General features: G+C 41.6%; 1 protein-coding gene across 4 annotated transcripts in view; it reads right to left on the bottom strand.

The window, feature by feature from the left end:
* The window catches only part of unc5a (unc-5 netrin receptor A), a 155,829-nt gene that overhangs the window by 30,384 nt on the left and 110,313 nt on the right, over positions 1-15,132 (bottom strand). For 2 of the 4 annotated variants that reach the window (XM_020706676.2, XM_004073514.4), the window contains exons 5-7: positions 14,720-14,900; positions 10,265-10,432; positions 1,046-1,210 (exon numbers count right to left, since the gene is read on the bottom strand). In XM_020706676.2, coding sequence (XP_020562335.1) covers positions 1,046-1,210; positions 10,265-10,432; positions 14,720-14,900 — 514 coding nt within the window. The remainder of the gene's footprint in view (positions 1-1,045; positions 1,211-10,264; positions 10,433-14,719; positions 14,901-15,132) is intronic. The other 2 variants (XM_020706677.2, XM_020706678.2) reach the window with 1 other exon arrangement.

The raw sequence follows: 15,132 nt of genomic DNA, 5'->3' as shown, positions 1-15,132 counted from the left end.
TAAATACATATTATTGGAATTTTCCTGCATTTAGTAAAAATACACATATCACAATAATTTAAGCATATTATATGAAGTTGTAAGAATTGTGGTTTGAGCTGTGAATCGTTGATCGTGAATTGAATCAGATCAGCATGTAAAGTAATGATCAATGGCCCTATTTATAACAAGGTTTTTTTCCCCATTTTATGGTTGTATTAACATTGATTTTTGTAAAAAGCTCTTAGGTCATCTGGAACGAGGGATTTCTGTCTTCCTGGTTCATTTCTAGCTTTAGATTTTACACCACTGTGGTAATTCTACTAAATAATCAAGCACTGCTAGTTGCCTTCTAGGCTGCCTGTATAAATGACAAGCATAAAAAAATACACAAACCCTGAGTGTAACAGTGTCCACATATATCCAAGACGTGCGCATTTTCAAAGCCACATGAACCCGTGGTCATTAATCTGACAGGTTGAGAGATGCTTTAATTCCTGACTCCATTAACAGGTCAGAGAACACAGCAAAGACTCACATTGTAATACAGTATATCATCTTAGCAGGAAATGGCGCTCTGGTGTTAATTAGAAATGATCACCTGAAAAGGTCACCCAGGTGGGGTAGAGCCAGCAGATGAATGCAATGTGTGAACAAGTGCCTGATGGGAAGGACAGCTTTCTCCTCCACAGCCTTTGGAGGATTAATTCAAGTCTTTTGGGACTCAGACTCTGAAAGAGCGTGACTTTTCTTTCTATTTTTTTTTTTTAATGTTTCCAAGAACATGAAAAGAGTGAGGAAAAAATGGCTTCCTCTTTCATTGTTCTCCATCCTCCTTCCAATAAGAACTAATTAATTCCAAATCCTGTGCTCTGGTCTCTTTGAACTGTTTGTAATTAACTCATTTAGTGTCTGATGAAGATTGTGTAAACACTTGGCACTTTTCAAGTCCTGGTGACAAAGAAACCCTTTAAATATTTCAGTACTAATACTTCTTTTTAGCGTTTTCAATCTTGGAACACTGAAAGTATGGGTTGCAGAGTGAAAGCATAGAGTGATCACTCACTCTGTGGGCACTGCTCACTGGTACAGTTTAAAGATTGGAGGTCGAGTCCCTGGCAGTCTTTGCCGCCAGTTCCAGGTGAAGGCTGGGTGCACTCCCTGCTCCTCCACATCGAACAGTCCGCGCCGCACGCCGACCACTTGCTCCACTCGCTCCACCCTCCGTCCACTGATAACAGACAAAAAGCACGGATGAGGATGACCAAGAGCTCAAAGCAGATGGAAAAAAACGACAACACTGATATGAAAAGCAAAACATGCAGAATGCCTCTAAAGTTTAGTTGCAGCAGTGGTGTAAAAGCTGCTGCGTATTTGCATGTAAGACGAGCGGTGCTGCAATTCTCTGTTGACATCCAAACCACACGGCAAAATGTAAACTGGATACTTTTTTTACAACATGCAAATCCACTTGCACATACTTAAATCCACCAGCTGCACAGGGAGACCGCAGCACGTACAACTGCTGAGGAGAGCCATATTGTCTCTATTCCGCCTTCTTTGTTTATTTTCGACATGGAAATCAGATGCAGCTTAGACAAACTCCTCATGCGAGTCTGCTGCACACGTTTCTGTGGTTTAGTAATCTCAACACAAATCTGTAAAGCAATACTGCTCTTACTGTTAAAAAAAACTAACAAATGTGTGTTTAAAGCCAGATTTGTTAAACAAGAACAAACCCAGTTCATCAGGTGGTGCTCTGAAGAAAAGTGTGCACTCCGACCATCATTTTTAAATGCTCCACCATCAGCACCATAAAAAGAGATGAATGAAAATGGGTCGGTAATAGTTCTTAACACCTCTGGCTGTGGGAAACATCAGCACTTTTTTTCCAGACACAGAAAAAAAAAGAGAGGACATTTCACACAAAGTGCCAGGAACTTGGCACTGTGGCCAGTGGAGGGTGATGGCTCAGAGTGATATTGACAGTGACACAGAACCAGGCCTGAGGAAGCTCACCATTCGGGTAATGGGAAAAAGAGCAGTAATGAGCTCTCATGGGGGCGGGCACTGCCTCGCTCTTATTACTTTTTTTTTTCTCGTCCAAATGTAAGGATGAAGGGGGAACTGATGAGGATTACCTGCACACACCAAGTCTACCTCTATGACAGCTGCAACCCCTTCCTCTAACTGACCAAAGGGTTGAGAGACCTTAGCGCTCATTAATCGTGGTAATAAAGAGAGCAGGGGGCAAACCCCCCCAGAGAGCAGTACAGCCCACTGCAGGTAATGAGGTTTTGGCTGATAAAATATAAATGAGGCCACCAATTATTGCAGAATTGCACCCAAAATTGATTCAATTTGGTTTTCAAGCAATTCTCAATTTGGAAAATCAAATGAAAGGCGATGATGTGTGAGTTAGAGCAAGTTCCTAAACAAAACTCTGATGCTGCAGAAGCCTGAACACTCCCCAGCGTCTTCGTAAGACCACTGGAGGATGTGTGCATTAGAATGTGTGGTGGGATGCTGGTAAAGGCTGGTCTTCCTGCAGTCAGATCCATTTTGGCAGACGGCAGAACCAATCAGATAATTGTCCTTGTTTGGCATTGAGTGGACCCATTCGTGGTTCAGTGGGCTGATTATCCGGGGTTTGAATGAGAATAATTGAAAAGCAAATGACATCCTAATGAATACATTATGTTGCCATTCGGTTTTTCCACAGCGTTGTGAAATAAATAGACAAGATCGAGATCCGTGCTGAGCTTTATTTATCATTTCAGAGACAAAACAGGACAAATGACCAACGAACGGTGCCAAGCAAAGCTATGCTTGGAAATTTGTGAATCCAAGTGGAGAACTTTAACTTAAGGCTGGATACCAAAGAATCAAAGAAAGACAAAGAGCTAAAATCGTTTTTTAAATATATATTTTTGATAGAAAATTAGACTTATTTCTGAGAAAATAAAAGTTTCTGTTATGCTTTTCTCTGGTGCAGCAAAGAGCAGCAATATATTTTTTTCAAATCTGAAATTAGGACAAATCTAATCATTTTACCCGTCAGAGTCCACATCAGAACACCATAATCCAAAGCCACAATTTTCCCTATTAAATCCCCAGAAAAAAGATTTTAGCAATTCGGCAAAAGGCACCACAGCTGATTTTCAATCATGCAGCACCGCAGGTTTCAGGTCAGGCAGGTCTCTGAGGAGGGACAGTAATACAATAACCCAGTGGCAGGCCCCCATTTGGACATGCTGCCGAGGGGAAAAAGCAAAGGGACTCCAACCATTCTTTACAGGTCTGTGGGGGGGCCTGTTTGAGTCTCTGCTGTTCAAAAGGACAATAGCCACGGACGGACGGACGGAGATCATTGAACACCTATGGTTTCCCTGTCTTTGAAGGGAACACAAGGATATGGACAAGTACCGCTGGGACCAGCGGGCCGCTCCCGCTCTCCTGCTGGCCTGTCAACACCTGTGTGCACAGTCCCCTCCCCTAATCCCAGTTATCAAGTCGGAAGAAAAAAGAGACCTGATTTGTTTGTGTGCACATCACAGGAGTGGGCGATTCACCAGAGACAAATATTATACAGTCATCGTTTATTCTGACTAATTCATTAGAAATAAAATAAAAAACTCTCTTTTGGTTCAAATCAATAACTGACTTTGCTCCTTCATAGCAAAAACTGCAATAAAAAAAAACACCTAAAATGAGGCAAAGTTAGATATGAAAGGAAGAGGCCAAAACAAACAATGATTAAAAATGATGCAAAGTTGTCTCCAGATGGCTCCGGTCTTTTCACTGAACTAATGTGCTTTGCAGCCACGTTTATTTTCCACGGGCTTTTTCATCTCCCTGATAAAAAAGCAGCGGGCATGGCTATCTATGATAGCATCCAGCTATGCATGACTACGTATTTCCAAAGCAGAAGCAAAACTGCAGTGCAGAAAGGAGACATATGGGCACATGTGTACAACATATCCGTGCACAAACACACACGCCCCGAGTCTGTTTATTCTGAAACAAGCTCAGCTCTCATGAGTCCTCTGGCGAGCCATGGGGATCCCAAATTTAAATATTATACACAAGTTAGAAATCTCTTCAGGTTATTTGGTCTTTCCTCTCATTTTGAGGCATCAGTTCAGATGTGCAGAGCAGGTGTCACCACGCCACATCCAAAACGGAGGACTAACCATTAGCTAATGGCTGCAATAGTGGGAGCTTTTGTTAGAAATGTTGGCCTGATCTGACATTTTGGCATGTCTGTTGGCTCTGAACACAAGTCAGTGCAGGGTTCAGAGTCGATACAAGGGTGAGGGAGAAACTGCAGAATTATGCGGGATACTTGAGCAGGATGTGCTGGGAAGGAGACAAAAAAGAAGGCGGCAGAGACGGATAGGAGAAACAGAGATAAGCTCTTGCATAGTTTGGCTACTCGCTGTCTCAAGTGCTGATCTGCTCTCCTCTGAGCCTCAGGCTTTAGCCTCAGCCTCCTCCACAGCTCCCCGCGTCTCTCTCCGTATAGAGCCCATCTGATCTGCCACACAGGCCTCCGCCAACTCTCATTAAACACTTTGGAGACTAAGACAAAAATACAGATGAGCTTCCCTGGCTCCACACTTTTCCCGATGAGAGGTGGATGCTTACATTTAGAAACAAGAGTCATCTCCAATGATATGTGGTGCCAGAATGTGGAAGCTGAAAAGATGTGGTGTTTGTGAAAGTATGCCTTTGTGTGTGTACTGCTCTGAAAAGAACCACGCTACTTTTTAAATGTAGACCATCAAATAACCACCGGCATTTCGGAGAAAAAAAAGAAAAAAAGAAAGCAATTGGGAGCCGGGCAGCAAAGCGTCTGAATGTTGCTGATTTCAAATTTCAAGTCATTTCTTACAAAAGAAATTTTCATGCAGCTGACAGCATCCCTTGATCCCTAAAGAATGAATGCGGCTAAATTCAGATGACTAATATGGTTAAGACAAAAAAGACTGCAGCTGCAAATTACACAGCATAAGCTGCTTACAAAAAAGATCATATTTTTCTGTTACTCGTTCCAAATCTCAACACCAGAGAGCTAATAGTCAACCCAGAGTCGCAAGTTTAGATAATAAGTAGAAAAAAGACCTTCATTAAATCATGCAATTTTAAGGACATCGTTTAAAGAACAAGGCAGTGAATATTTAAAAAGTCTAAACAGAACATTTCTTTTAAGTTTGCATGGGATTCTGAATAAATAGCAATGCCTATCAGCAACTACTCCTGGAATAACTGAAATCAGACATGTGAAGGCTGCATGCACAGTCATAATTACTGTAGTTATGCAGTAAGTAGGGGTGCTCTTTATGATAAGCTGATGTGAATGTAAAAGGACCACATTTAAATCACTTAGCACAAGCTGTGAGTGCATGCATGCAATTTGAGGCTATATTTGTATCAGAAAAATCCACTGATCTTGACCAGCAGTTAGCTGACTCAGTCAGGTACTGTGGCTAAACAGCGTTGACACAGAGAGTCATCTACTCATTTGATCTGGGAAATGGATTTCACATCTGAAAATAAGTTCTTCAGAAAATAAGGAAAGGAATCACAAGTGTCACCATTCCTGTAAGTTGTCCCTGTGAGTAAAAGAAGCGCACCTGTCATTAGGCTGTCACTCCCCTCCCCCGAAGTGCATGAGAAGTGCGCACACCTGTGCCTCTGGTTCGCAAACAAGGAGCAGCTTATGGTTGGAGTTTAACACTGGTATGGACTCTTAACGCTGTTGTACACTTAACAGTTACAATCAATCAGAATTTTACATCATTTAGCTCATCTTTGTGGAGAAATATGCTGGTTTGTAGTGGGAAAATAACTAGATGTTTTAAGAAACACTTCTTGTTTAGGTTGAACAAACAGGTGGAAAATAAACAACAAGAGATGCTCTGAGTGTACTTAAAGACCTACTCTGAAAAGTGTGTTTTGGTGTTTTCATCATCATCTTGTGGCATTTTTTGTGATGACAGAGGACATAGAGAAAACTAAGCTTTAAATTGTTTTTTCAGAATATTTCTTTATTTAAATCTTCAATTAGAAGCAGACAAAAAAAAAGGTTGCTCTATTCCAACGGTCCCACCTACAACTAGGTGAATTTCTAAAGAACTACTGCTGCTCTGCAGAAGCTATTTCCTAACATATGTCTTAGAAAATAACAGATGTTGTGTGATTTTTGCTGAAAAACAACTGGTCATAATTGGGAACGCCTTTACATTAGCTCAAAAGATGATCGGAGTGGGACTTTAAGTTGGGGTAAAGCTGGTGATGACAAGAATCTTAACATTCGCGCCTTAGCGTAACATTAATGATGCCCACCAGGGGACTACCGTTCACTATTTGGTTCAAAAACATGTCACATAGTTGAACTGATTTGAAGTCTGTTTTAGCTCCTGACACCAACTATAGATTTGATGCCATAAACTTGATCTTTGCTGCTACAAAAATACAATTTCTTATTTCTAAACTTCAGATCCTGGACTCTTCTTCAAGTCCAGAATGTGTAAAGAAGCCAAGAGCAGACACTATAAGGTATGGAATTTACTGCGTTCTGGCCCATCTCTTTATACTCAAGCCAATTTAATGCCATTACCATCAAGCCATTCATTGTTTTGCAGCATCACACCGTCAGATTAGCACTGAAACTGTTTGTGACAACTTTTATATTCTTTAATTCAATTTATAATGTCGCATTAATGAGTCATGACACTTTCTGATGTGGAGGATGTCAAAAATCATTTCACAAGCGCTTCTCCAACATGCCTTATCGCTCCAGTCCTCTCTTCCCAGTGCAGTCAGGGAATTCTGACATCCTTCAAAATATGTTGCGGTTATACCTTTCCAGGTCATAGAATAGAGAGATGGGATAAGAGGAGCTAAATCAGATGTTTTTCTTTTGCAAAACAGTTATTTCTATGAGTCCTTAGAAATGTTATGCCAAAAAAAAAGGGCATCAACGATTTTATACGCCCAGAATTTTATGCCTAATTCCAAACCTCCTGGATTTATTGTTTCCACTCCAACAGCTAACAAAGCAGCAGGCTGTATATCAAACCACCCAAACTATATACATGTATATATATATATATATATATATATATATATATATATATATATATATATATATATATATATATATATAATGGATTGGATTTATCTGCGCTTTTCAAGACACCCAAAGCGCTTACATTGTGTCCATTATTCATTCACTCCAAATTCATACTTGGTGATGGTAAGCTACTGTTGTAGCCACAGCTGCCTTGGGGCAGACAGACAGAGGCGTGGCTGCCATTTCGCTTTGACCATCACCGGGAACATTCATGCACATTCACACACCAGTGGAGCCACACTGGAGGCAAGGAGGGTGAAGTGTCTTGCCCAAGGACACAACGACATTTTGGCTGGTGGGAGCGGTGGGAGCGGGGATCGAACCGCCAACCCTTCGGTGTGTGTGTGTGTATATATATATATCCCGAGTGCTCCAATTACCACAGGCACCACTGTCACCTTCACTTTCCAGGCTTTCTCCAGTTCTTTTCTGAGTCCCTGGTATTTCTCCAGTTTCTCATGTTCCTTCTTCCTGATGTTTCCATCGCTTGGCACTGCCACATCCACCACAACGGCTTTCCTCTGTTCTTTATCCACCACTACAATGTCTGGTTGGTTTGCCATTACCATCCTATCAGTCTGGATCTGAAAGTCCCACAGGATCTTTGCCTTCTCATTCTCTACCACCTTCGGAGGTGTTTCCCATTTTGACCTTGGGGTTTCCAGTCCATATTCTGCACACATGTTCCTGTATATTATTCCAGCCACTTGATTGTGGCGCTCCATGTATGCTTTACCTGCCAGCATCTTACATCCTGCAGTTATGTGCTGGATTGTTTCAGGGGCCTCTTTGCACAGCCTACACCTTGGGTCTTGTCTGGTGTGGTAGATCTGAGCCTCTATGGCTCTGGTGCTCAGGGCTTGTTCCTGAGCTGCCAGGATGAGTGCTTCAGTGCTGTCCTGTAGGCCAGCCCTTTCTAGCCATTGGTAGGACTTCTTGATATCAGCCACTTCAGTTATGGTCCGGTGGTACATCCCATGCAGGGGTTTGTCCTCCCATGAGGATCTGTCCTCCAGCACTGTGTCCTCTGCTCTCCATTGCCTGAGACATTCACTGAGCACACTGTCATTTGGGGCCTTGAGCTTGATGTTCATGCATCTTGGATGTTTCATCCTGGATAGTGGCTTCTACACTCACTAGTCCTCGGCCTCCTTCCTTGCGGCTAGCATACAGTCTCATATATATATATATATATATATATATATATATATATATATATATATATATATATATATATATATATGTATACTTTTTATTGAAAAAAATAAGGACACAAAATTAGATTATAATTGTGGTAGATTTATTTTAAACCTGCAAAAATCATTTAGGAAAAAAACAATTCATAATGCTTTTTTTTCTTTTAAGCTTATTTATTGTTTCAAATATTTTCACAATATAAATTATTATTATTTGGAAAAGCTTCATTTTAAATTTGTTATCCAGTTGTGAACAACAGTGAACCTTTTCCATATATGACTTTTATGACAACAAAAGAGAAATTTGCAACTATATTTTGAAAAGTTGTAGTGTATCTGATAGTTGATTTAACTGCATTCTTTGTATGTAAAAGAGATGGAATACAAAGATGTATTCACAGGACTTAATGTCTATTTTGGTAGTCCCACACTGTCATAACGGCCGGGTCCCTTTGTTTCCTTTAAAGACTAAAATAAAGTGAGCAGTCAGGATCTGAAAGGATGTCTGCACACAGGAGCGCCTGAGTCAAGTGGCATTGTTTTGGTGAACTCTGGCCTTGACACGCACTCTCCTACGGTGCAAACAGCTGGGGCTGTCTCTGCTGCTGATGTTCTCTGCTTCAGATGAGTAACAAGTGGGGAAAAAAAAGGATGTAAAAACCACACTCTGTTTCCAAACAACAGGGCTAACAGGTGTAAGCGGGGTCATGTTGCTCGAGCATTGCTTATCAAAAAGCGAAAGGAAAAAAAAAAAAATCTCTTGTCTTCCAAAGTCTTATTGGAGTTTTGGCCACAGCACCTTTGTGGTTGGAATTACAGACTTTCTCCTTGTGGAGCAGGAGGAAGGTAGAACAGGGAGGGATCTAACAATAGCAGCTTGGACTGACATTAATCTCCTTAAGCTTATGGAGGTCAGATTCAAGCCTTCCTGTAGAAGAATGTTAAGCATCCCCCCTCCATCCTTAATTTTCATTCCATCACCTGTTGTTTCTGTGGAAGAAAACGTCGACGCAAATCCTACCGTTTCTCTTTGCATTTCTTTTGTCTTCCCCCGTCATGCCTTAATTGAGCCAGCCGTGTTATCTATACTCACGCGTGACATCTGGTGATGTCTTTACAAGGGAGATGTGTAACTGAACCCCTCGATTCAACCAGGGAGATAACCTCCGTTCTAGTGAGGGGAGGGGGTTGGATTTCCTTTTCCGCTATTAGAGCGTGGGAGATTTCTCCTGTGGTCAGTGTGGCAGCAGCATCCCAGCTCGAGGACACACTCAGGCTTTCTTTAAATGGTCCGTCCTCTACTTTTTTGCTTTCTTCTCTCTTTTGATGTATCTAATTTCATCCGACTATCCCTGCCTCCAACTTGGATTTTGTGTTGTGCCCCCCCCCTTCCCGTCTCTGCCTGTCAGCTGGATAACGTGAGACTGCAGGTGGAGGCAGCTTGACTTCCACTGCAGACTCGCAGATCACTGATCGATATGGGTTCATCGCTATCAGGAAGGACCCCATCTACCTGTCCAACAGCTTCCCAGCAGACACTGGACCAGCAAATGACATGTTCTCGACGTTTGTCACGCCAACACGACACGCAGCTTGTCACAATTCTACTTTTTATAGCTGATATTTGCTACGCAGCATGAGCGGCAAATCATAACAGATGCACTGGCAGGTGTGACACACTTCTGTGACTGGTGGCGGTTTTCAAAGTTTGGACCGTGCACAGAGCAAATGATAGTTAATGTGAAGAAGAAATCATTTGTTGGGTGAGGCCTTATGTTGAAGCGTCTTACATTGCTGTGTAAGCAGTCTAATTGCAGGAACCAAAAAGAAAAACCAACAGTTGAAGGGCAGCTACAGAGACGATGACTTGTAGATGCAAGAAAAAAAGAAAGGAAAAGGAAAGCAATGAGAAGCCAAGCGGCAGACGACAAACAGGGATGCCTGGGATTACCTGGACAGGTGGCCACACAGGCACTTTTCTGCACGTTCTGCCCCTCACAGGATGTGCCTCCGTTCAGTGGCGTGGGGTTGGTGCAGCTGCGACTCCTCTTCTGCCAGCCACGCCCACACACAGCGCTGCAGGACGACCAGGTGGTCCAGGTGGACCAGCCACCGTTGACTGTCAAAGCGGCACCGTGGGGGTTGAAGGGATGAGGAAGGGGGAAAGTTGGAAGGAGGGAGGGATGGATGGATGAAGGGACAGAGCAGCCAGGATTACCCGACATGCAAAAAAGTGTTGCCCTGCTCTTTAAAAACAAAACAAAACAAAAAAAAAATCAAAAAAATCCAAACTGCTTTCATACTTCTTGGTTCCACACTGCAATGTATGAGCTGGAACTATACGGCCAAATCCAGTGAAACAAAACCTCACTGCAGACAATCACACAACACCAAGTCACTAAGGGACACTTTGAACACTCTCTAATGAGAAGCAGATTTTAAAGTGAATCAGACAATAGGTTACATTTAGATGTGAGATTACAACATGATAAAAAGTTCCTCTGTCATCTTTCCTTCAACAGCTTGTTGAATTGGACCCGTGTGTTCATCGATGTCGTGACAACGGCGCCGCATGGTGTGCCAACAACAGGAATATTCCATGAGCGTTCTGCTCCAGCTTCTTTCTGAGTGACTGACCTCGGACCAGGCAGATAAAAAAATAAAGGCGCATTATCTGCCATATTTACGGTTAAGAGTCTGGTGCTCCTGCTTTCTAAAGTTTAAAAGGAAGAAAAAATCCATATCTAACAGATCTTGGCGCTCAGTTTAGTGGGAACATGCATTATACAGTGACGTTATGTGTCAGGGGATGTCCAATAAGCTGTTCTGAATGTCAAATAAGTGGTGTGCTTCACAGTTGAGATGATTGACCGATGGGAAGTGTTTCAAAAAAGTATCTTTCCTTTTTTGGTTTATTTTTTGGCCCACACTTACTTTGCAATCGACCAGTAAATGGCGAGCGATGTATTGGGCACCCTTGCTCTAAGGCCATGTAAAAACACACTTATAAACCAGAGAGATCTTCAGAGTAAATTCATGCTATTCAAGCCATTGGAACTAATAAATAAATAAAAAATCTTCGTGGAAATGTTGTTGTTTCAGGAAAATGATTAGAGGTAATTGGGTCATTTAAATTGCCCTTCACCGTGGATTCCAAACCCTCCAAATGTCTTTGTATAAAGTAAAGGGTTCCTGGAATGATGGAGCACTATTGTATAATTTATTCCTCTTTTATATTTGAAACTATAAAGTTCAGGAGGTCTAAAAACTCTGCGCTTCGAGTTTCTGTTATTGCAGCCACGTAGTGAACCCGAGCTCATGTTCTAAACCTTAACTGTCAATTAGCACATAATTGGAGCTGTACAGTGTCTCTCCATCATGGCAGGTGATTACATCGACTCCTGCAGGCTCTGTCTCTGCATCTGCTTTGTTTCCCTCAGATTATGGGGTGCAGAGATTCCTGATTTATTGACCCGAGCAGTGCTGTTGTTCTCTGTACATACTCCCTTCCTAATCCACCCCCCCCCCCCCCCCCCCTCTCGTCTAACTCTCTCCTGTGCTTGTCGTGGCTGAATCATTTCCTTGCCCTCTCTATGCGATTGATTGCCCGGCACAGCGAGGTAAATTGCCAGGCAACTCGGCCCCTGATTACCTCTTAGCACAGAGTGCAGTCACACTAGCCAGGTCTTGTTAAAATGCATCTCTGGCCCCCTGTTGAACCCCCTTTGAAAAGTAGCAGCTATTATGACTTGCTACAGCTAGGTAGATCTACTTGTGCAATGTTCTCAGTCTAATGATTTTTCTTTTTTGTTGTAGGGTTAAAGAAACAACAACAGCAGCAGCAGCAGCTATAACAAATCTTTTTTTTTTTTTAAAAATGCCCTCTGTCTTGTGGTTGAGGTGGGATGCCGTACACATCATTCACAGCGCACGTGCGCTCGATCTCCACGGCTTTAGAAATGGGCGAAAGGTTTCTGCTTGACTAAACAAGGCAAGTAAAAGAGGGTGTGTGTCTGTGACAAGTTACTCCATAGTTTTTAGGCAAATAAATTAATATGATGAATTCAGTTGTGCTACTTAATTATTCTGCTGATGGCTCAGTGGAGAACAAACTAACAAAAAAAAAATCATTTTTAAAATTAAAAATGATACAATTAAAAAACAACTTTAATTCTTAATACTATTCACTTCAACACCACACTAACCTTATGATGTTTTCATTGTGTGTGTGTGTGTCTGAGTCGCCCCTTCCTGCTGTTTCCAAGAAGACAAAACCCCATTGACTTCTATTGACAAACAATTTTTTTTAACATTCTCATGATATTTTTCTGTAGTACAAGTTATTAAAGTTATAAACTGGCCAATCAGATGACTCGATAAAATCATGTGGTGCCTACTGGCCCCCACATCCAACGTTTGACACGTTTGACAGATTTTCCAGAGCTCGCTTTCAAGCGTTAGGCGTGTGGATTTCCAACAAGCTCACTCCTGACTGACAACAGTGGTTGCCATAGAAACGATGACTTGGATCGATTAGGATCAATCCCTACTTACTGACGTAGTCTGGCTCCAATATGGCAGCATCCGTATTGCAAAAAAAAATCACCCAGTTCTCATAATTGCACATTTTCCCCCCCTCTCTTTTAATCCATGGCATGCCTTCTCAAACTTAAACCACATTCTTTCCTTCCATTTCATAATCATTTTTGCTTTTAGTTTATTGTGTTCTATGACGTTTTATTGGTTTGACCTATGATTACATATGTCTGTTATGTAAAGCACCTTATGTGCTGCATGCATGTTGATAAAAGGTTTGCTAAAAGTAGTGATTGATTGGTATACAGTCATATGGATTCAGCCTTTTGTTCCCTTTAAGCCCAAACACCCAGAAACAAAAGCCAAAAAATAGATTTATATCATTCATAACACCTTTTTTAAAATAGCTTTGTTAGTAAATAGGAGTATATAAAAACACCGTATTATTTTTCTGGCAGTGTTTTTTTTTTTTTAAACAAAGGTCAATCTGTGATCAGAATTTAAGGTTTGCACAATTATTAGACTTTTTACTTTTATACACATAAATTATACTTGACAAAAATTATTTAACTTTCTATCACTTAAGAAATTCTAATTTAAGTTAAATACTTACTAAACAGCGAAAACATATTTAGGAAATACTTCATTGTAGTCCTGTTTTTACAGAATATTCCTAAATAATCTTTCCTGGTTTGACATGGGGGGGCTTTCCTTATAAATAACTAATCCCCCAACATTTCTCTTTACATCTTCTCACTTTGCTGATGTAAACCGTTCTGGGCAGCAGCCGTTGGCAGAAAGCATTTCCACAGCGGCCACTGACAGCACATGAATTCTGAAGTATGGAAACGCAAGTTCGCACGGCTGCCATGCCTTTCACTCTAGGTGTTTTTGTGCACCACAACCATTCAAGCACACGGCCGCACTCCGCCTGTGGAATATGCACCTTCACTTCAAATCCACCCAATCAGCATTTAGCGCAGGGCTTAACTGGATTCACAGACACGTTTGTTCCTTGCTCTGAAAATGAGGTCTTTCTGGATTTCACAAACACGCCTGCCATCCCAGCTTCCAACCTCCGATGACTCAGCATGCCTCTTATATAAAAAAACAAAGTCACTTTAAAAATTTTATTTGGAAAACATATTTGCACAAATATATTTGAGCCATTCCGAATGATTTTACAGCCCATCATTGCATCTTTTTTTTTTTCTGTCAGCTCCAATAGAAACAATAAATGTGTCAGAAATTTATAACATCAACATAGTTTTATTTGCAAAATCTTTTCTTTCCCAGGCTTTATTCAATCCGGAGGCCTGAAAATCCTCAGTGACATAAATATGCACTTACTCTGAATTTTAATAAAGGTCAGTCTGCTAATCAAGCCAAGTCGTTAATTTCTGCTGTTAATTCTTTTTTCTCTCTGGATACGCACCAGAGGGGAGACGTCAGCCGTGACTTCTGAGATTGGCTTCATTTTTTTTTTTCCTCCCCTGAATGGACGTCTTTACCTTTTCTTTTCTGTCATTATTTATGCAAGATACACATCTGTGATTTATTTCTGGTTGACGAATAGAGTTGATATGGGCAGGTTGTCAACATGTCAGTCGTGCAGCTTTTGGTTTTTTTCTGTACAACTACACAGAGAAGCCTGAACAAACATGTATGCGCAGCAGAAATGTTCCGTGCAGGAGAGCATGCAGAGGTTAATGTGAAAATGCGGAATCACAGAAGCACCATGCAAACGTAAAATTATCCTTTTGAGCTGCTTTTCAGATTTCAGACTTCAAAACAAAGACAAGGGGCTGCAGTTAGCCCCCCCAAGTGTGTAGCAGTTTGACATCCGTGGACAGGAAGAGTCAGCACCTACCAAAAACCAGGACTGTGGCGGAGTTGCTTTTGCGGCGAGCGACGATATTTTTGGCCACGCACGTGTAGTTGCCCGTGTCTGCCAGGCGGGCGGCTTTGATGACAAGATTATGATCAGGCGTGATGACAAAATTGGGGTCAGATGTTGGGTCGACCAAATCCTCGTTTCTCTGCCACTCCACCTGAAAAGGCATTTACCCGGTCAAAGTTTGTAACTGAATGCAAAGTTAACACTTTCACAATCATACATAAGAGGCACTTCTTCCCTGATGCACACGAAAACATCAGACACGCTGGTATGACACCAAGAAGCCATTTATTTATATAGCCTGCTGATTTGACCACCTACTGCTCCTTTCGCTGAGAGGAAATTGCTGGTGCTATTCTGTAGCTCCTGGACATCTGCTAGTTTTC

The sequence above is a fragment of the Oryzias latipes genome, chromosome 10, assembly GCF_002234675.1.
Source record: "Oryzias latipes chromosome 10, ASM223467v1".
NCBI classification, from domain to species: Eukaryota; Metazoa; Chordata; class Actinopteri; order Beloniformes; family Adrianichthyidae; genus Oryzias; species Oryzias latipes.
This window is presented reverse-complemented; position numbering and strand designations above follow the sequence as displayed.